Source organism: Pezoporus occidentalis, unplaced genomic scaffold (assembly GCF_034315485.1).
Source record: "Pezoporus occidentalis ecotype Australia unplaced genomic scaffold, CSIRO_AGI_Poc_V1 ctg16, whole genome shotgun sequence".
Lineage (NCBI taxonomy): Eukaryota > Metazoa > Chordata > Aves > Psittaciformes > Psittacidae > Pezoporus > Pezoporus occidentalis.
The window spans coordinates 1,819,805-1,843,249 of record NW_026913425.1 but is presented as its reverse complement, the minus strand read 5'-3'; the positions used below and the strand labels follow the sequence as shown (position 1 = coordinate 1,843,249).

The window sequence follows — 23,445 nt, the reverse complement described above, 5'->3', positions numbered from 1 at the left end:
GGATTTTGAAGTACCTGTATAAGCTTAATTCATATTATTTCATATTAATTCATATTATTCATATATAATACCCATGTAAGTAATTCAATTGCACCACTGATACCTCAGACACTGTTAAGAATCTAACTGTGACTTTCCACAAACACCAAGGGGGAAAGTTTCTTTTTCTCCAAGGGGCTGTTGGGATTTCATAAGTATAATTAATAACTTAGAGGTCAAGTGTCTCTCACATTGTCATTAATAAACCCATTACTTGTGTTCAGCCAGTAACAGTATAGGGAGATGAATAAATAGGAAGTTTGAAGAGGAAGTGTGAAAAACAGACTGAAGACTGTAATGTTGATTGTAATCATTATGCTTCTTCACAGAGAAGATGAACAACTCTCTGCTTGCTGCTATCTTTTTATTTGCAACAGGTAAGCTTTTATGTGCTGCATAACTTGATAATGTTTATAAATAGTAAAAATTCTTAATGCCACTCAAAGACAAGGCTGTATAGCGAAAATCATGACTGAATTAATTTCTGTAGGTGGGAGAAACAACAGCCAGTAACATTTATTTTGCTATCTCTGTTGCCGTTATCTTGTTGAACAATAGCTTTTTATTTCCCAGATTCCTGCAGCTCTATGACCCAGGGTTTCCCATTCTGCCAGCAGCTCCCAGGTGAGTAAATACTTCTCAAATAATATCTTACTTAATTGCACAGATGAACATCACTGTTGAATGGGGACCCTGCTGGATGGACTGATCAAGGGGCAAAGGGATGGCACCAGCACCCTTGTGTGCAGCCACCAGGGACCCTGCCTGCTGAGATGGAGCTGGGACCACCTCACACTGTCTTGAAACAGTTAGTCTCAAAAGCAACAGCAGTTTCAAAAGACAGTGCAGTGTAATGTTTATGTGTGATAATTGTTGATGCCTTACATTTAACTGATAGATTACTGTTAATGGCAAAAAGGGCCAGCCCAATGCATTTCAGTGGATGTTATTATTCTTTTCTAAAGAAAAAGAAACTGATTGAGATGTCTTTAGAACAGAGAACAAGTTTTTTCTTTCTTCGCATAGCTCTTGGAATACAGTCATGATACAGGACTAGTACTGTTCTTAGTCTGGGAAGTACTAATAATAGACATGTTCTTTAAGTGGAAGCAGCATAATAAAACAAAAAAAAAAAAAAAGCACTAGGACAGAACTGAATATGCACATGGACTAATTCCCACAAATAGAACAAGTGAAAACAAAGTGTGTAGCATTCAGTATGTTCATCTGGAGAAAGTAACAGAGAATTTAATATATTGGCAGCAGGGTAGTGCATCAACGTGTTAGTTGAACTTACACACTATTTCCATATATAGAATCTTATTTTTATCTTTGTCTGTTCTAACACCATCATCTCATAGAGAAAGTCAGAGGTTTTTTGGAAGACTGGGAGCATGAGGGAAAATACAACCCCCCTTGTTCTGTAAGCAGATGTCTGCAACACTGTGGTAACCATTTGGATCTCAGTTAATAGAAATTATTTGAGGAAGAAGTTAGTAGAAATTTAGTGGAAGAGTCAAAATATTTCCTTCTTGTTATTCTCTCAAAAACTGTTATTTCAAGTAGTTTTGGAAGCAGTATGTTACAAATATATTGGCATAAAGTATTACAGCAGTTCCAAAAAGCATTTATTTTCAGGTGTTTATTTTACAGAAAAAGAACAAAAAAAGAAACACAAAATAAATGAAAGGCTTAATCCAGAGTAAAACAGAAGAATATGAGAGCAGTTGTCACTTTCCCCAGTTTTTAGAGCACTATGTCTATGGGTGAGACAGCCAAGATGTGGCTGGTCATCAGAGTAGGAAAGCAAAGAATTCAATAATTATTCACATTGCTGTAGAAACAAGGAAAAACTGATCTCCACCTTCCTGAAAGAAAGTTGCACACATCTAAACTGATGCAGCATAGCTTTATTAGAACAGCACATTTCTTTTAGTAGGAGAGAGGAAGTGACATAGAGTGAGAGTACTAAAGTCTGAGCTGTACTCATCCGACACTCTTTTTTGTCCAAATAAACTTTTAAATATACAGCTGCTATTTGAATGGTGAAAAGAATACTGGGGATACTCTGACTGTGGAAAAGAGGAGGAATGAAATTTTATTTCATAGCCATAACTATGCTGTGACACCAACTTCAGAGATATGCATAGTTACTTACTCAGTAGCAAAATATTTCTTAGTCAAAATTGACAGGTCTATTGGCAACTCATGAAGCCTAAGAGAAATAAAGGACATGTGAGTCTACTTATCAAGAAAAATTCATTTTTATCACCTTAAGTATCCCGTACCTGTTGAGATCCCTATCTACTTTCCTGAAGAGAAAAAAAAAACAGGGTCTTTTTGTAAAGGTGTGGGTGGTACTTTAAGACATCATAGCTGATTCTTCTGAACTAACAGTTCAGACAGTAAGGTGTAGAGCAAAAGCATAACAGTCATATTTTATCATTACTGTTACTGATAAGAGATTTTTGAAACAGAAATAAGCTTAACTGCTAAAGACCAAAAATCAGTTCCTTTAAGAATGTCATCAGTGTTTTGCTTTCCTTCAGCTGAAAAATGTGTATGTTCAGTTGCATAAAACTCCCATATTTTTCTTTCAAAAAATTAAGCACAAATCATTTTGTATATAAACTTATGCTACTACTACTTTATAATGTGATCTTTATGAAGCTGGTAGTGTAAGAGACATACTGTTTTTTTCCAGCAATAGTGCATTATTCTGAACTCTGGATAGAGATGACTGATGGGTTTGGAGTGATTTTGGAACCTAGCCAGCTGGTTCTACTGTTGAGAATTAGCCCTACTCTGCAGTGTATAATGCTTTGCAAGAAATTCCAAAGCAATTCTTGGCAGCTGAAAATTTCTGAAACATCACATTGGCCCTTGGTGTTACTAAAATGCAGTCCTTCACTCCTTTTTGTCTCCCAACTCAGTTGCATGGAATTAATTTTTAAGATGCTTCACAAAAGAAGTGAGGCAGTTCTGGCCTATACTTTCAGAAATGTCTATAAATTTGTGTTTAACATTCAGTAAGCTGCTCAAGCAGAGCCAATCCCAGTTTATGCTCTTGCAGGTGAACAGTGCCTTCCAGGCAAGGCAGATGCTCCTGGTTCTGTTCTCCAGGGTTCCCAGGTCACAGCAACTCCTCCAGAGAAGGGGCTTGCTCCCCAGACCCAGAGTAACCCACCACAAGCCAAAGCTTTGTACAGATTTCAGCAAGCATTTGAGCATTTCCAGAAACATATTGTCATGACAGGCACTGTGTGTCAGATGAGAACAGCGTGAAACCAGAGCAAAGATGGGAGATAAAAATCTGAGGTCTCTTACAGCAGATGTTCACAGTAATTTTGTCATCTGGTTCAAGATTACTTTGCAATAACTTTCCTTGAAGCAGAATGCCAAAAGCTCTGATGATTCCTTTAATACATGCAATTTATTTCTGCATTTTTGTGCCAAAAAATGTGATAGTGTTTTCAGCAGTATAACAGATATTTTGTTAAGAACTGAAAAAAAGGAAAAAAAAAAATTAAGCTTTATAACGTTCAGAAGCAAGCAGCAAGCAATATGTCACTATCATAGGAGAGAAGTACAGTTCAAATACGTAACCATAGCAAAGCTGTAGGAAACACCATAACAAGCATTTCAGCACTATGTTGTTGGGTACATAACAGCTGGTAATGGCATCATAACACACATGAAGAATTATCCCTTTCTACCTTTATGCAGGAAAACTAGGTTTTACTTGGAAACTTTAGGACTGATAAGGTTTAATCTTCCTAAATGTCTCTGTGCCTTGTTCTCAACATTAGTGAGCTACTTGCCTGAGAGTAAACATGGTATAAGGACTCACATAGCTAGTTCTTATTTTGTTGCATAGAAGGGTATAGCCCGCTTTGTATTTGTGTTTGCTTCAAATCACCTTTCACTGATTAATGGTAAGCAGTTGCCTGTGATGGGACTTTTCTAGTCTTCGTATTTTCATCTTGCAGATTGGGACAATGAGTTGGTATGCTACAAAGAATTAAGTGAGGATCTAACCTGTACCTGGCTGCCAGTACCCAGTGCTCCGAATACAATTAATTATACCATCTTCTTAAAATGGTAAGACTAAAAAGTCATTTCAGAAAACTAAAAGCTGTTACATTGCTATTCAGAATGATTTCTGCTTGCTAGATCTTTGCTCCAACATATTTCATCACATTGTAAGTTGTTACACAATACTGGTCAAAATCTGTCTTCACATTTTATCAGTACATATTGATTTGGTAAGAGTATGGTGGGTTGACCCTGGCTACACATCAGATGCCTACAAAAGCTGGTCTGTCACTCCCCCTCCTTAGCTGGGCAAGGGAAAGAAAATATAACAAAAAGCTTGTGGATCAAGATTTTCCTGGTCAAAATGGCCTCAACTTGGAGAAAGTGATCTAATTTATTACCAATCAAATCAGAGTAGGATAATAAGAAATAAAACCAAACATCAAAACACCTTCTCTCCACCCCTCCTTTCTTCTCGGTTCAATTTCACTCCCTATTTCTCTGTCTTCTCCCCTCCCTAGCGGCACAGGGGGATAGGAATGTTGGTTGTACTAAGCTTATCATATGTTGTCTCTGCTACTTCTTTCTGCTCACACTCATCTCCTGGTCCAGCGTGGGATCCCTCCCACGAGAGACAATCCTCCATGAACTTCAGTGTGAGTCCTTCACACAGGCTGCAGTTCTTCATGAACTGCTCTAGTGTGGGTCCCTTCCATGAGTGCAGTCCTTCAGGAGCAAACTGCTCCAATGTGGGCCCCCTGTGTGGTCACAAGTTCTGCAGCAAACCTGCTCCAGTGCTGGCTCCTCTCTCCATGGGGCCACAGGTCCTTTCAGGAGCCTGCTCCAGTGCAGGCTTCTCATGGGGTCACACCCCTGCTCCGGTGTGAGGTCCCCCATGGGCTGTAGGGGCACGGCTACCTCACCATGATCTGCACCATGGGCTGCAGGGGAAGCTCTGCTCCCGCTACCATTGCTGGTGGGATCAGTGTTGGCCAGCAGCGGGCGCATCCTGGAGCTGGCTGGCATCGGCTCTGCTGGATGCAGGGGAGGCTTCTAGCAGCTTCTCACAGGAGCCACCCCGTAGTCCCCCCAGTACCAAAATCTTGACAGGCAAAGGCATTACAAAGAGTCATTTATACATCTTTCCATTATTCGGACACATTGTTTGAAACACTATTGCCAAACAGCCCTTTAATCAATTTCTCTCATTTGCATCTATTGACTTGCATGTAAAACACACAAAAAACAAAACTAAGCTGGTTTTTATTATACTATATATATTGTGTTATACCATGTATCCAAGGAGATGTCAGATGTGGCACATAAGAATAATAGATTTTAAAATATTTTCTTGCAATTCTGAGTTATCTAGTACTGGTTTAATGGGTAGAATGAACTCGTAGGCTTAATCTTAAACTGATTACCTTCTTTGAGAAATCTACAACAAAAAAAGCCAAGTAAAATGGGCAGATTAAATTAATACTTGTCCATTTGTTTGTTAAAAATAAATAAAAGTAAGCAGATTTCTGTCTCAGTACCTGCATTACAAAGTGGATTTTCCTCATTTTTTGGTACGTATTTAGGATCTCTCATGAGATCAAGGTATGTTTAGAAATAGAGAACTAAGATCAGATGAGATGATCTTTACGGTGAGACCATATCATGGGGTACACAGAGTACCACATTGTATGACGTTGGCAGATTCTGATACTCGTTGCCAATTATTTTGCCACATAACCCATCACTCTGCATTTAAATAAGATCTGTGGTTAGAAGCATTGTCACTACACTGGGAAATTCACGAGAGTGATCTTCTGCACATTGCAGAGGAGCAAAGCAATCAACTCAGGGCTGAGGTTAGTTCCCTCCATGACCTTCAGTATTTTCCCACTGGAGATAGCATCAAGGGCCAAGCTGCAATAAGCACCAAATCCCACTGCTTTTGCTGTCTTGCCTCCTGGGGCTTTCAGGTGTCCTGATTTCTTCAAAGGGGAGAAGCACCTGTGAAACAGCTCTGCTTCTGTAGAGATATTATCAGCCTAAGTATTTATAAGCTAGTTGCTGGTAAGAGTCCTCAGCCAAAATCAGACTGTACTGTTCCTAGGCTGCAGGGTTGGTGTTATGAGCAGAGAAGGCAGAAGAAAGAGTGAAAGAGGAGGTGGGTAGGAGAGCAGGGAGGCAATTGCCTTATAGAGAGGTTGATTTTCCCAACCCGGAGGTAGGTCTTGAACCTCAGTCTCCAACACTTCAACCCAGTTGTCTTAAAGAAAAACTTCCTTTCACCCCTTACTTGGATAAGAGAAAAACAAAAAAAAAAGGTTGAAAGGGCTTTTGCTTGCCTAGAAGAGGACATCACCCCTTTCTGCAGGTAACATCAGTCTGACATTGAAATTGTTCCTTATCCTTGCTCCGTATGATTTAGTTGTCAGGAAGAAAAGGATTAAAGAAAAATACTCCCACAGAAAAGTTCCAACCAAGCATTCAAAGTCACGCTTTGAAATATTAATGGCTGATTCACAGCTAGACTAAGCAGAAGACAGGGAAACCTTCAAGTAGTTTTGTTCAGTTATTAAATATTGTATCATGATCAGCACATTTAATACTTGAAATATGTAGGGAGGGGATTCATACATTTCTTTAAGAACATTCAACTGGCACAACTTTAACCTTAAAAAAAACCTGTACTTTGTGTGGCAGAGAGTAAATGAGAGAGAAATGGGGAAGGAAACCTAGTCAGAACAGGAACAACCTCCTGTGTGAGGACTTAAACCTCTTGCACTTCCTGTGCTGTGTGCATTAGGTATACCAAAAGTCTACAATGCTGAGGAACTGAGGTGTCATTTAAATACATGTGTCAAACTCTGATGTTTTGAAGGAACAGAGTCAGAAGGCAAGCATATAACTTGCAAGAAATTTTTCATACCTTTGTGGTAATTTAAAGTCAGTTAACTGGGAAATTCTGCTGTTCAAGGGGAATTTTAGGTGCCCCTATGGTAGGTGGCAGGTAGACTTTATAAACAATATCTAACCTAATTTTATACCTCCTTTACATCTCACTGTAAGTACAAAAGAAGGCCAAACAGATTTTGTCTTATATCACGCTGTGCCTTGCAAGTTTCAGGAATTTAACACCATGCAATGAAGACTTGCAGGTGCAAATTCGCTAGATTTACTAGGGTACTGGAATTACATTTGCTGTTTCAAGCTGCTCAGGCCACACCTGCAAGATTTCAAGATACTGAACTTTGTGTATAGGTACCTGGAAAACTATTAATTGCTGTAAAATTGTGTTCTGAGGCAGGAATGAGTAAATTTAGTCCAATAAAATGTTTGTTTTACATTCTGCTTCCTTTTCTCCAAAGGGACAGAATACCAAAACTTTTTCAACGAAACACGTCATCATCTTCCATCACGATAGAACGAAAGAATCTCTACATGAAGCGATCTGCGTCAATCTGGATAGCAGTCAATTATGCCCATGACAGCTGTGTGAAAGGAAAGAAGATCTCAGTTACACTGAGCAAAGCAGGTACAGCGGCTTCATGAATTGTGTCACTGCAGACCCAACCTGAAGCACTGGCAGCATTTTCATAGATTATTTCCAAAATTGTAACTCCCAGTATGCAGTTGTTATTTTTATGGGTCCAGAGAGCTAAGCTGAAGTTTGGCTTCCTTGGAAGAAATCTTTACTGAAGTCAATAGCCAAAGTCTATCAGCTTTTATGGGAGAAGAGTTTTACTTTAAACCATTTGCTAGACTAGGAAATAGTCATAGCCAGAAAATATATCCTGATACTTGTGTACAGTACTTAACCAGTTTCCTGTGCTCTCTTTAATGGTTTACTGAACATCTTTATTGGTTTATGAAGAGCAGGTTGACTCGGTACCATGCACTTAAGGAATCCTTGTCATAGAGCATTAACATTTTGAGAAACCTTTTCAAATTTCAACTCTTTTTGAAGGCCAGTTACCCATTACATGGTGCTGCAGGGGAGATATAAAAAAAGGTAAATCTTATCAACTGTGTCCTTCAGATGTTTATTTAAAGATTCCCTACAGTATCTGATCACTGAGATAACTTTGAGGGCTTTCCAAATCTTCCCAAAAAATCATGGTCCAAGAAAAAAAGGTGCTCCTTACTGCCACGGAGAACTACCAGTACAAACCAAATTATCCCTATGACCTCCACAGAGGCTTTTAGCCACCTTGTGTTTATTAGGGAGGCAGACAAAAATGTATTTGCACTTAAAATTGCATAGATAAAGCAGTTGCTGAAATTGGAAGATGTCCTGGAAATTTTTTTGTACAATCGACAAATATAGGTACTCTTGGCATTTTTGTTTTGCCTTTGAGACTCACTCAGGTTAGCACCTGTTTAGAAAAAGAGTCTTTCTGAAATAAGTAGAAGCATTCACAAAAGAAAGACAGGAGGATCAACCCTGTTTTGTTGATGCCATAAAGATTTAGTAATTATTTCTTTTCAGTCTTTTTAAAGTCTTTCAGTGTTCAGTATTCTGTGCCAAGCCTTTTATTTTTTATAAACCACACCTGACAGACATAATTACCAAAACCCTTCATCCTTCTCTTGTATTTACAACAGCTGTATGTTCCTCATTTTAGGGAAGTGCTTGACACCATCAAACATAAATGCTCATCAGGTCACAAACCAACTGATAGTAAAGTGGGACCTGCCTGCAACTCCTACAGTGTATGAGCTGAGGTACAGAGAGGCAGTCGCAGAATCCACTCGGTGGACGCTGGTATGTACTTAGAGATGAAAATCATTTGAGAACATGAGGTGCCTTATTATCAGTACAGCAATACATATCACATATGCAGGACATTGACAGGATGCTACTGCAGAGCACACACAACATGAATAGCAAGGAGGCACAGCATGCAGATAATCTGTAGGCAAATCTCACAAAGATCTCAGGCTTGTTCTAACAGATCCTAAATTTGTTAATAGTCTTACACAATAAAATATAGAGCAGCATGTCACCCTTTTCACATTCAGAGTATCATTGTTTTGTTTCTTTAAATGTGGTTAAGTTAAAAAATAAAGATTGTTTTGGCCCACTGGGGTAGTTTGGAACAGGTTACTGTAAGTATCTTGTTGAGTGAAACCTTATTGTGTTACAATAATTGACCTCCTCTCTGTGTTCTAATATTGACTCCCAGGGTTTGCCTGTCCACGAGAGTGAGTATAATGGATGGGAAGTGATAGAAAAACCAAGTACATTCTTCCTCCAATATTCTAAAGTTCCCACTAATTGTTGTAACTCCTTCCTTGATTGGGGCATTAGCAGCTTTTTTGTTTTTCTCAAGGTTTCTGGAGCAATCACTTCACTGCCTGCTATCCACCAAGTATCTAAAAATTTTACTTCTTTACTTGGTCCCGGCATTTTCCACATGGAATATCAATTTCTGCTTCATTTAGTGCTTGCCATACTGCTGCTGCTGCTTTTGCCACCTTCTCAGGGGAAGTTCCTCCAATCAGAATATCGTCTATATATCATTACAGTTTCACATCCTTGGGGAGTGAGACTGCCTGTGAAAGTTCTGCAAGTGTGGCATGGGCAATTGTGGGTGAATGTTAATACCCATGTGGGAAGCTGTTAAAAGTATGTACTACTCCCTCCAAACAGAAAACTCCTCTATCATACATTAGGGGACCCATAAAGAACATATCTTTTACATCTAATGCCGCCATCCATGGTTGTGCAGCTTCAGCTGCTTGCAAAGTAGTTGCAAGTTTGGAGTGTTTGGTACAGCAGCTGTTAGCAGAGATGTATTAGCATTCAGGTGCCAACAGTCAACTGCTAAGCGCTACCTCCTGCTTGGTTTCCAACTGACTGGACAGGTGACATACATGGGGAACGGGTTCTGGATGTCATTTGTCATTTCTCCAAATCTCCAGAAATTCCATTCCATGCCACAGCAGAATTCAGTTATTGTGGTACATTAGTAATTTTTGAGTGCCATACACTTCTTGACCAGGAGCCATAAATTCACCTTGGCAGTTCAACATACAACACTTGCTTCCTTCAGACCACTGATCTTAACCATCTGGATTGAATGGCCAGCTTCTCAATATATTCTCAGTATACTGAAGTATATTCTTCAATACTATCTTCTTGTGTTAGTATTGAAATTTGTGCTCCCCTGTCTATTAAAAATTCCACCAAGTGTCCTTGAGGACCAGCTGGAATTAAAATACATATGGGCCATCACCACTTACGTCCTGATAAGCCTCCACTTTCCAGACAGGAAGGCAAACTGCCTTCTGGCATTACTCTGGGTTTTTTGATTCAGGCCCTGCAATTCCTCCCTAAGAGGAAGGAAGAGGTTGTGTCCCTTACTGAGGACTGGTGCTGGCGGATTTGAAATAATAGGCTCCTTTTTTTCACAGTTATCTAATTTCTGGGAGGCTTCAGCAGGCTGACCTTGAATCATGGCTCTGGGAATGCTTAGGGCAACAGCTTTCCCATTATACAATTGTCATGAGCCCATTTTTCTGAGAAGCTGGGACTTGGATTCACCTCATACCTCCATAAATAATCAGTGGTACTACTCACCAACCTATCAAATAAATCAATTTGTTACAAGTGAAGTGTGTCACTTCATCCACAAAACAGAGTAGCAATATGTTATTGATATAAAACTGCAATTTAACAAAGCCTGATAGTAAATGTGATAGTGATTTAACAAGTTTTGATGGCAAGGTACGCTTGAGTATTTACTGCATAGAGGACAGGATTAGACAAAACTGTCAGGGAGGCCTTCCCATTGAGTCATGAGGTTCAGGAAGAGCCCCCATTGTATTCTAAACTCCTTCCTGAGGGGAGCTCAGGTGCAGCTGAATCCAGACTTAGTCACAGACTTCATTGATGGTGCATTACAGCCGCCACTGGTGGTTATCACTTGAAGAGGGTTATGTGAAATAAAGGTCTGGTTGGAGAAGTAAATACACTGACACAGATGTTAATTAATTAATTTTAATTAAAAAAAAAAAAACTGCAAAAAAAAAAGAAGAGCTAGGTTGTTTTGTTTGGGGGTTTTTTGTCTGTTGGTTTTGGTTTTGGTTCTTTGATAGGCTTTTTTAGGAATTGCGTATCATTAAGAAAACAAAACTTTACAGCAGACAAATGCTAAACCAAATATTTCAATCTGCAATACCACTTTTACCAAAAATGTTACAACACATGGACCAAAAGTCCATGTAAGGCAGGATACTGTGATCTAATGGTGACGACCAATGGACATCTGGGAAAAAGTGTAAAAGAGTTCAAGCATAAAGCAACAGTTTTCTATTATATTTTCTCCCATAGTTTTCAGCTCAGGTATTTCCTCAGACACAGGTGGTGTCTTTCTTTGAAGACTATCTCCATTCCCTTTACAGTTACTGGAGGTCCAGTGCCGTCATCAGCTGCAGATGCAGACCACTTCTGTGGTACTAAGGCATAGGCTGCCACACATTCTATTCAGCCATGCTCACTCCTTACCACATCAGCCATACAGATCCATTTAGATTAACGTTTGAGAATAAAGGTATTTTTTTTAATATTTAATTTGACCTTAATATCTTCTTCTTCAGAATGCCAACAAGGCAAGTTTATTAGGTAAGTTAGGTAAGATTATTTTTCATTATATATAATGCTTAATTTATTTTAAAAAACACTATTTAGACCTAAATTGTTGCTTATATATTGTGACTGCGCAGATCATGAAGCAAAGGGTATTGCCTTGAGAGAAAGAGTGAAAAGACATTGGCTAAAATGTGTAGTAAATCTTCATTGATGAACAGGGACCCCTACTTTTGGCTGCAGTCAGGTGGCTGGTTCTTGATTGAGAAATCAGTTAATACAAGATTATGTTTTATTGCTGCCACATAAATTAAACACATCATTTGTTTTTAGGTGCCTGTCAAAAGCAGTGCTGTCAATGTCACCATTTGGAATTTAAATGCTATGTCTTCATACATTGTTCAGCTTAGATGCATAGCCAAGGATGATCTCTACTGTGTTTGCGTTTGGAGTAAAGAGATTTTGGTCCCTCACAGTAAGTGAAATATAGTTTTGTCCTACTGGGAATAAGCATGAATGTAAAAACCTCTTAAAATCTTGTATATATAGAAATAGCATTGTCAGATTCTGTTGAAAATATGATGATCATATTGATTTATATCAGTGCATGTTTCCATCTTTTTCCACATTTACCAGAACTCATGAACAAGCCAAGAATATCATACAATGCAACTACAGAAATTGCTCCAGGCAGAAGAAGTGTTCTTCTGAAGTGGGAGGTAACATTCACTTTGAGTCTGAGTACCTTCTATATGTCCATGTTATTAATTTATTACTTTGTAGGAAAAAAATAGATTTTCTCATCATAATGAGACTACTGTATAAGCAGAAGGCATTGAATACTGTAGTCTCACTTCAGGATTCACTGCATTTTTATGGTGGTGTTCTAGGTTCTAGAAATTAGCAAGGAAAAAAACACACCAATTTATAAACTTGAAAAATTATTAAACCAGCAATCTCTGTGCTCAAAATCATTGACTAAAGATTTTTCCCAGCTTTCATTAAAAATAGGTGTGCCTCAAGTTTGCCACTTTTCCTAAAAAGAGCCTAAGTCTTTAACGCATACAAGTGACATACCTTGTGTTTCACATGTTCATAAGGAGCATCCATACTCTCAAGAGACCAAAACCTTTTAGAAAAGGTTTGTATGTCTACTAATTTACTAATTCAGAAGTGCAAATACATTATAATAGGGACAGAAAAAGAGTCTCTGGCTTGTAAGAGCAGCTTCAAACTGCATGTTTCCCATAATGACATTTAAAGTTCAAACCTATACAGCAGAGGCATGCTCTTTTCTTCAGCAGGAGTTGTTATCAGCTGACTGACTACAACAGCATTACCAGCTGAAGTTCTCTTGGTAAGAAATGAACAACTTGAATATACAGTCAATGGGCAAACAGGCAATTTCAATGAACAAGGTGTACTAGAGGCATTTGCATGGAAACTAATTAATATTATCGAAATTCTGAGAGAAGTGTCTACAAATTCCAGTAAGTTTGACATAGGGAAAATCCCTGACAGAAAGGACAGACTCTGGCAGAGTTTTCAAATATCAGAATTGGAAAGTTCTGTAGTTACCCCATGCACTTTTGTCAAAGGAAAGAAAAGGCAGCAGAGGAAATAGACATCTTCTGATAAGCATAAGAGATCCCCTTTTTCCCTTATCTACTCATAAAAAGGCAAAGCTGCACACTAAATTATTCATCTTGTGACCAAGCAATAGACTGTACATGCCAATTTAAATGTCAAGTTAAGAGAATAAATTTTTCTCCATCTAAATGCTTTAGTTAAAAAAAAAAAGACAATATTAAATATAGAATCAGGGCTAGGATCTTCATTCAGGATAATACTTATACTAGTCTGTTATACAAAATAGGGTTCAAATCCAGATGGCTTCAACAAACCTCAAAGGAGCAGAAGGAAGGACTGAATGCAATAATTAACATGTTAAATGTAGATGGAAAATCTTCAACTCTGCTGCCATACTTGTTTAAGCTGGTCTGAAACAAATAAAGCAGCTTAGAGATATTTCAGCTAGCCATCACTCCTCTGTTTTTGCTAATGTTCAGTTAACAGCCTGGCTTCAGCTCTAAGCACCTGACCAGGCAACGTGTTGCTTTCATGGCTGCACATCACCCGGCACCTCCTGCAGGACTGCACAACATAAAGCAGTGCTAACTTTTTCTGGTCTCAATTTGCTAAACTAAGAAGGCTAAATTCTACTAGTTTCTTCTTGTGCAATAGACCTCATAATTTCACTTATCCTGGGAATTATTTCTCCTACACAGAAACATTTTCCAGTTTCAAAGTCTGATGAGAGGACCATAACACTCTTCTCCCAACAGCTTTACCAGAGCTTCAAATAATGGCACTAATTCTTCCCTCTTTATCCTGGGAAAACATGTTTCCATTTTAAAAACCTCCAACTTTATCAGAAATTCCTCTCAACACAGGTGTCTCTGCTTTTTAAATTGTCATCCTGTTTATGTTACTCCAAAAGCACCCAATAATTTCATTAACATAACCCAATTTCTCAGCTTTGCAGCATCTTCACACTATTAATTTTGTACCAAGAAATAACAATCTTGATACCAGAAATAATCCTTGCAGAATTCACAGGCCTTCATGTATAAAGCTCAGTTTCTATCTAGATCACAGTAATATCCATTTCTATGCGCTCATTTTCCAATCTCTCATAAAGATTAGTACAGTAAAATGACATGTGAACCATTGCCACGTAAAAATGTATCAGTGGATACACAACGTGTTCTGAAGTTGTAGTGTAATTACTAGCATTTATCCTCAAAGGGACCAGTTGCCTAACAAAATTTAGTCGATGAAGATTCCCAGAGGCATGAATTGCAATTAAACACCTCTCATTAACTTTCAAGTTCCTAATTATGAGGTGTATGTTCCACTGAAATGTACAGAATGTTACAGCTGCTTCACTGCTGTTATTACTAATTGGATACACATAACTAAGATCTCAATTAAGCAAAACACTTAATACCATGCTTAAATCCCCTAAATTTAAGTCTGCTCCTAATTTTAAGGAAATGCTTTACTTCATTGATTCCTAATAACCTAATTAAAGCAGTATGATTCTCTCCCCCTCATCAAAGATGACAATTTGGTTTTACAATTTAATCCCTCTTGATTTTTCTGCACAGAACATAATAATATTTATAGAATAATAATCTTTTTTCTCTTACTAGGTAACACAAAGCGAGAATATCCTTGGATATTACATTAATGTGGAAAGAATACCCAACAGCTGCAGTGATTCACCAAATCGCATCTTTCTAAAGGACAGAGAAGTTCTTGTAAATATTTCTATGGCTTATTACAGAGTTAGTATTTCTGCCTATAATCAAGCAGGAGAATCTCCTCAAGCCATCTACATTGTCCCAGACTTCTGTACAACAGGTACTTACTTTATCATTCATTCATTAGAGCAGTGGGGAGGTTTTATGAGCAATCTGTAATCTACCCTTTGTCAGTCTTTGGGACAGGGTTAAGTATGTTCTTGAATATTTTTAGGCTGTTATTTTTGCATAGCAAGAGTCAGTACTGCTTCTTAAGAAACGATTTCAATAGAAGTTAACAAACAGACCAAGCAATTTAAGATTTTGTTCATCACTTCCCATTTTCTCAAACTAGAGAAGTAGCTACGTGATAGATCTACCTATCAAAAGGAGGGTCATCAAAGTTAAGTAGATACCAGCAGTTTAAACAAAGTTTGCAGAATGATGTGCAAATCCAATGTTTTTAAGCTAAGTAACTATTAAGAGACCTGCTACTGTCCTTTATTTCAGTATTATCCCTGCTGGTACATGGTGAGAGCAATAGGGAGAATGTACTTGTCATATTCCAATGAAGATGTAAGCTATTGTGATGCCTAAAGACACAGGTTTTTTTTTTTTCATTTCAACAAGAAAACATTTTAACATTGTTTTTCTTATAATATAAGCGAGTTTCATTCGTTATAATCTTGATGTACAGCTATTGCAATAAAAGAAAACCTCTCTCTTCCAAAGTAAGAATTATTTCTTTTTTCTTAAATTAACCTATAGCATGTGTAAGCGTGCAAGCACCTTTGTTGGTCTCCAGACAGCTGCAAGTCATTGATTTTTCCAGAAACAAGTAGTTTCTGGACAAACTCACACAAAAAGGAAACCTATAGAGGCTGGAAGCAGGGACAGGTAGCCTGAGAGGAATACAGGAAAATTGTCTGGCAAGCCAGGGATGATGTTAGTGAAGCTAAAGACCTGGCAGAATAATCTGATCAGACACATCAAGGGCAACAAAAAAAGCTTCTCTAGGTCAGTTAGTGGTAGGGACAGACTTTTTAGTAGGACCTGTTGCAATAGGACAAGGGATAATGTTTTGAAAATAGAAGAGGAGAGATTCAGACTAGATATAATGACATGTGGCTGCCCCATCCCTGGAAGTGTACACGGCCAGGTTGGATGGGCTTTGAGCAACCTGGTTTGAGCAACTGTGGCCAGGGGGTTGGAACGAGATGATCTTCAAGGTCCCTTCCAACACAAACCATTCCATGATTCCATGGTTTTCTAACACACCCCCCTCATTCTGCTCTCCTTGCCCTGCAAAGACATAACAATTTGGTTATGGCCTAAGTTTGACTGCTTTCACTCCCTTCTGATGAAATACATACTTCCACCTCAAGCCGTCTTTCGATTGACACCTACTTGTTTACTGAACCTCTCAGCCTGTTCTTCATGGCTCTTCTCAGACACACATTTCAGACTCAGTTGTACTTATATGCAGGTTTGCTGTATCTATCATGAGTTAACAGAATATCCTTGTATTAAATGCATTCCTTCTCAGCATGCACAGCTTTTCAGCTCATACAGCCATTTTCTTTAATTTGACTTTATTATACTGGTTTTCAGACAGAAGATGATCTTGTCTGTCACAAGATCCACTGTTTACTCCAAAATGACAGGTTGTTCTCCTGTGCCCTTAGTTTCAGTCAGAAGGCCTTTCTTATTATTTAAATAATCTGTCTTTAAAAATGTCAATATGTTCAACATCCTTGGGGAAAATGCAAAGTATATGGAATATGAAATTATATGGCTAAATCCTCAATTAGCCCCTTCTCCCCCTCCCCCAGGTAAGCACTACCTTACAGTTGCTTTATGTCTATGTATAGCAGTTAATAGTGGCTCACAGGAGGTTATTCAGCAACATCAGGCTTCCTTTTCCTAAGGCTTGGAACAGCCATTTCTCCTTTTCCAATTTTGGGAAATTAAAGCTCATGAACAGCAACTAATACTGGATTCCCAGACACCATTGCAAAGTACTAGATGCTGAGTTTTCTTCACTGACCTAATCATGTAAAACTTACTACATCAGCTGCAGTGATAACTATGTATTGAATAATCTTTGAAAAAGAGCAAAAAAGAGAAAGCTGTCAAGAGAAGAGAAACCTGCTTTCCTGTTTATTGATCTCTAATGGTGTATTTGTTCACAGACATGCCTGGCCAAATGCACGTCAAACACCAGGGAACTAGTGCAGTTGTCACCTGGACTCCAGAATACAATCCAAAATGTTTTGTGGTTGACTGGGGCACGGGTAAAGAGGATATGCGCATGAAAATAGTAACTACAGCTACTGGAAATTTCACACTAGGTAACAGCAACCACCCTGTTTTTAAAAGCAACCTGAAGACACAGATAAGTGCAACTCTTATCTCTGTCCAGCACTGAGATCATCCAATTTTTAGTAACACTGAGTCAGAGAAAATGTGGACATTTTAGTAGGATTCTTCTGGTCACAGCTGGGCAAGAAATGTAAGCTGCTGTTGCTGGTATGATCTCTCTCCTTGCCCACATCCCAGGGAGACCTAAACACTACCGGCTTTAAAAGCAAAAATAAAATATTTCTCTTGTGTCTAGGTAAGCTTAACTTTAACTATGAACTGCTCTTTAGTCTCCCTTAGATTATTTTTTTTACCCCAATGGCTGTCCTTCTGAAAACCTAAGATCTCAACTCCAGTATTCTGCTGACCAAGGTAGGCATGATGAGCTGCAGCCAAGGATCATTTACATGACAATCATCAAAAATCTAGATTAAAATCATGTAGGTGACACTTGCAAAAGCCATGCAGGACTGGCTTTTATGTACCGTAAAGAGCACTTAGCTTTAGAGTTCTACAAATGAATGCACTCTTTTCCTTGGTCCTTCTGCAACATCCACACTGCCACATTGCACCTAGTTGTTCTGCTTGCTTTTAAATATGATGGCTGAGGGGGAAATACCAGTCCTTGCACTAAGATAATAACAGCCATTTTAGTTCCCCTCTTCTCCTTTAGGAGCTCAAGCCTTTCAGAGAGAGACTACAAATAGGTCTGGCATCTTTGAAAAGAAAAGTTATGTTATATCTCATTCTGCTTTTGAAATGTTTGTAGTAACCATCTAGAGACAATAAAGAGGGATGCACGTATTTGGTAGTCAGTGTAAAACACCATAAACCTATACTGCATTTTGAATCTCAGAAAGTAAGAACTATACAGAAAAACTGCAAGTTGTTTTCTCTCCTGCTTTTCTTTGTAATTTCTAACTTTTCAATGAACTCTGATGTACCTTTATTTGTTTTCCAGACAATTTTCAGCCATTTAAGTTGTACAAAATAATGGTACACGCATCGGATGTGTGTCAGTGTGAAAGTTTCACAGGACATGAAAAGACTTTTGGAGTGACCCATTTTTACTCAGTTGAAGGAGGTATTCCTCCCCTTTATATGATCTCATCTCTCATATTTCTTCTTGTTTCCTATCTGCATCAATTTACATAAAGTTTCTTTTCCAGATGGCTTAACAGCATTGTCCAGTTAGCATTGCCTTTAGTTTTAGCAGTTGTGCTCTGGCAGTGAATGACCTGAATGTTGTTCCTTACTGACAGAACGCAGAAATATTATCATTACATAAGACATTACCAAAATAACAGAAAGAGTGTCTCAGAGTTAGTAACTGTGTTCAAAGTTAGATTTTCCAATCCCAATTTGGAAGTCTCTTATATTTCAAGTTGAAATTATTATGGCTGTGGCTGTTGGAGTAGTGAGACAGTTACAGTTTCTACCTACTTTGGTATTACTTAAGATGAGGGGGTTTTACTCACTAAGATCTCTCCTTTATCTTTCACCCTGATGTTAGATTTATGACAACTAGGATCAGGCAAAGAGCTGTCAAGGAAGCGGCTAGGTTTTAGTCTTGTATGTCTATTGCAGAAGTATTGGTGTACAGCTTAAATTCTTAACTGATTTTTAAGTTCCTAGGACAGGTCCTGCTAATGTGACAATCCTGAATATCACAAAGCATTCTGCACTTGTGAAGTGGACCCAAATAGCTGCTGAAGATTGTTTGGGCTTTCTCCAGGGATACAGGATCAGCTACACAGACACATCTAGGAAAAAGTCTCTGGGTAAGTCACTGCTGCTCAGAACAAAGCAGCAGGTCAGTCATGACAGAAAAGATTCATACAACTGATTAAGTGCTATTGCGGCACAGTACTGAGTTCCTTACATTTCTGTGGGAATTGAGCCCTCTCAAAGGTCAGTTACTGGTTATAGTTTTAATGTTCAGGATGGTCCTCTGAGTACTTAAGAGTGTTTTAGGTATCATCTTGTATTAAATATTGATAAGAAAATATTTCTTTAAAAATTACAGTTCTAAATTCTAATTCTCCTACTGAAGAATTCTTTGGTAACACTGAAAGGAAGATACATGCTGTCAGTATTTCTGAGCTGTTAAGTCTTCAGTCACAAAACTTTTATGTTTCATTGCAACACAGACAAGCTCAACTGAGATTTTCTGTAGGACTTAAGAAATTATACACTTCTTTGTTGAACTTAATTAGAAGGGAATATAGTTTGTATTTCTTACCTGTTTTCAAAGACCCTATTATTTATTTCATTTTTAGAAATTTTGTCTTAAATAGATAGTTTTTGTGTTTGCCTACAAATGATGGAACATCTACACACTAAAATAAATTAATAATTGTGAGCTGAAACCACTTGAGTTAAAAAAGAAATAATAAAAAAAATCCCCATACTCCTTTTGATAAACATTTTACTTCTGGTCTTGAGTGGAAAGTCTTCTTGCTATAAATAATAATACATTGACTTTGCACATACTGACTTTCAAATAAAATTAAAGGCATGCTATGGGAGACAAATAGCACCAGAGACCTGGCAAAGAACAGCAAGCATTCTATAATTCATGTTGGCCTAAGCCTTTAGAGGGCACAAAAAGTAACAAAAGCTTCAAGTAAGCACCATCTTCAGCGGTCCCTCTTCCACCCGAATACCTGTAAGAATGTTTAAGAGGAGACAGAAGGGTAGTGTCCAGGGCTGGATTTAATTATGAGGCTTTTTTTCCCTTTGCCCTGATCTCCAGAGGTCTTTTCCAACCCTAAGATTTCTGTGACTCTGTGACATGAACACTTGATCTCCTCCATGTTTCCCAGGCAGAAAGAATAATTTTATCAGAGAATCTGGGGAAAGGAAGCCTACAAGGCTGCAGCACCATTTCCACCTCTATGAAGATCATTAATTCACAGTGGCCAAATTGAAAAGTAATTCTGCCCTACAGTGTACTGCAGCACCATTGTTCAATTATTCTGGCTAGGGGAAAAGTCACTACATGACCAAAATAAAAACATTGAGCCCTGTTATTCAGAAACAGACCTGTTTCTGCAGTGAATAATAATAGCACTGGTATTAATTAAGGTGAACAACTACTGACTACTGGAGTGAAAGTAAAGCATGTGATAGGGTTTAGTCCTTATGTCAACTGTTACAGTCAACATGAAAACCACTATTCAGGTTGTTAGGTGTGTTTTCCTGTCATGCAGTATACACTGCCTTCTGCGTTCACCACCTAAACATCCTTTGTGTGTTAAAAGCTCATGCATTTTACCTCCAGATTTAAAACATACATAAGTATTTTTGGGAAATCTTGTACCCATCTGAAGAACATCAGCGAGGTGTGGCTTCCTCCAGATACAGATTAGGGCACAGAAATTTTGCCTTTTCCCCAGTCAGCTACACTGATACAGACCCAGCCACCAGAGTTCATCTAATCATCTTCTCCATCCCCTCTTGCTTTTCAGTTGTTACTCTCAATTCTTCTACCACAAGCTACCATCTTACCAGACTGAAGGAAAAAACCAGTTACCGTGTGCAGATTTCAGGATTCACTAATGTGGGTGAAGGACCTCCGACTCATTCACAACCTTTCAGCACTCCAAAATATGGTACCGTGGAAGCTCTATGCATCAATCCTTGCATTATGCACTATATATGCCATTATTCTCTACTCTTTCCCACTTTTCAGGGAGTAACAAAGTGCTCATGCAGGAGATTTATTATTCAGTCCTTAATTATTGATTGCAAACACACAAAGCTGTTCCTTTGTGACAGGTAAACTACGCATCACAGAGCAACTCTGCCTGTACTTCATTACCTAACATGCAGGGAAGACTTAGCTGGATCTCCTCATCTCTGAAATGTTTTCTGACCTCTTTATGCTAGGTATATGCACATACCTTTATTTATTACTGACTCCTGTCATAGATTTCAGCATTTTAAATATTCTGCTTGTGACTAAGGAGGTTCACTAGTCTTTGCTCTTGGCAAACCCCTGAGCAATCATGTAAAATCGGTTTCCAGTTCCCTAAGCCATTAACAATTAAAAAATAGAAGTCTTTTTCAATTGCTCCTATTGTGGGTGACAGCTAATCAAAGTATCCTGTGTTTTAATAATTTAAGTACATTTTATCAAAGAAGTCCTACAGTTTGCTGGCAAAAGTTTTATTTTTCAAGGGTGCCTGGATAGGCTAAGATCAATACACTTCCATTTATAAAGTCTCATAATTTGCAGTCATATAGGGTTGCCTATACGTGGCTTCTCAGACATTTTTAGCACCTTATCAGGTGCTAAAACTAAGCTAAATCTGACACTGCAGTAGACTTTTTTCAGTTTTACCACAGCTTCATTCAATTGGAGCTTTCTAAACAAAAAAACACAATAAAAGAGCAAACTAAGATGGTATCAGGCACAGGAAAAGTAACCTGTGAAATTCAGAGACAGAAGTATGCAAATGGCTACAGCTTTTTTGTATTAAGTGATGGAGGTGTAAATACAAACAGCTGAATAGTCAAAAGGGTGAAGCAGAAAGAAAAGTAAAATAAATTAAAAATATTTCTTGGAATCAAGAGTTTCTGCCCCCCACCCCCAATCCTTTCTCCCTTCAACACAAGAAATTAAAGTGTCTCCACGGCAGCTTTTCTGCAGGACTTTATTCCATGTATCCTATTGAACACATAGAACAGGATATTGAACATACAGAAGATAGGGTTGAATATTTCAAGGAAGTTACAAAAACGCATAGTTAATGCAACATTTTGAAAATTCAAGTAATTACACTGAGTTTAAGCATTATGTTTAATATTTTACACCTCCCCAACATGTCATGTGTTACTTAATCCATTAAAACAACCTCAGGTTTCTTTGTCATAAAAGCTTTTTCAGCAACAAAGCAATTTGCAGGTTTTCGAGTACCTTTTAAAGCATAATTAAGTAGCTCATTGAAAATAAAGAAGTTTTGTTGGTAGGTAGGAAGGAAAAGGAAAAGCAAGCGGCCTTTTGCAAATATGGCTTGTCAGTATCTGCAACACAATCGCATGCTGACCACACTTTCCTGGAGTTATTCTGAATCTTTTGATTTAGCTATCTGTAAAGAATGCCTCAACCCAACCCACTCTTCAGACGACAGATTGCTTTGGCTCCTGTGTGAGCAGCACTGCTGTCCCTGCTCACAGCGAGCAGGACATTATCAACCTTCAGTAAAGTTTTAAGCAATTTACCTCAGTTATCTCTTTTGGGGGTGCGATGAGAAGTTATCTCAAGCAGGTATTAACATAGGCAATAGGAGATGCAGGTTTGCAGCAAGGATTGACAAATAGCGGACTGCAGATAAAATTGTCTCAATGTATCCAACAGGGAAACTGTGGCACCTACCAACTACACAAACTATATTCTTATTATCAGGACCAGGTAGATCTCACCCAAACACCCAAGTCCTGCTACTAAAACCTGAAAGAGATTAAAAAACATTTTCACTCAACTAGTTTCTCATGAAGTCAGACCTTCATTAGGGTCTTGAGATGTTAAACAACATAGAGCTCACCTAATAGCATCGGGATTAGGAATACTTTGGTTTTTGTAACGTGTTTGTCTTTGAATAGCAGGGTTAATAATTCAGCACATAAGTCTAGGTATTTAAAAATACAAATCTGAAAGCCTCAGACCACCCAGAAAACTTGGGTCTTGTTTTAACTAGGTTTCACTTACAGGCACCCCAGAACATGTGTAAGGTTTGACTTCTGTTTGAAATACTTCTCTTGTGTAGGCAAATAGTCTTCCTATACTTGATACCATAAAGCTGATTCAATCTCTCTATTTCCCATCAGATAAAGGAGAATTTGAAGGTTTTGTGACTGGCCTTTGCTTCAGCACAATATTCATTCTGGTTTTTGCACCTCTCACTTGTTCTCTGCTGCTTAAAAGGTAAGGGAATATTGACTGAAGTTGTTAGCAGCATTTCCAGTTTGTTTCACCCTGAGTTTCATAGCACTGGGCCTTTTTTGTCATTAAAAGCAATCCAAGTCAGAAAGCACACAACACAAAAGCCACACCACACCATGCATTTACAAAGTAAGAGCAATTGCAAACTACTATAAGCTGATTAAATTAGTTTC

At 38.3% G+C, this 23,445-nt stretch overlaps 1 protein-coding gene across 1 annotated transcript in view; it reads left to right on the top strand.

The window, feature by feature from the left end:
* The first annotated feature begins 342 nt into the window (after nt 1-342).
* The window catches only part of LOC134160379 (interleukin-31 receptor subunit alpha-like), a 29,029-nt gene continuing 5,926 nt past the window's right edge, over nt 343-23,445 (top strand). Inside the window, exons 1-13 of the mRNA XM_062612318.1 lie at nt 343-416; nt 613-663; nt 4,029-4,140; nt 7,437-7,603; nt 8,694-8,833; nt 11,993-12,134; nt 12,296-12,378; nt 14,875-15,085; nt 17,157-17,315; nt 18,287-18,409; nt 18,954-19,106; nt 20,796-20,939; nt 23,158-23,254. Coding sequence (XP_062468302.1) covers nt 374-416; nt 613-663; nt 4,029-4,140; nt 7,437-7,603; nt 8,694-8,833; nt 11,993-12,134; nt 12,296-12,378; nt 14,875-15,085; nt 17,157-17,315; nt 18,287-18,409; nt 18,954-19,106; nt 20,796-20,939; nt 23,158-23,254 — 1,625 coding nt within the window. The 5' untranslated portion in view covers nt 343-373. The remainder of the gene's footprint in view (nt 417-612; nt 664-4,028; nt 4,141-7,436; nt 7,604-8,693; nt 8,834-11,992; nt 12,135-12,295; nt 12,379-14,874; nt 15,086-17,156; nt 17,316-18,286; nt 18,410-18,953; nt 19,107-20,795; nt 20,940-23,157; nt 23,255-23,445) is intronic.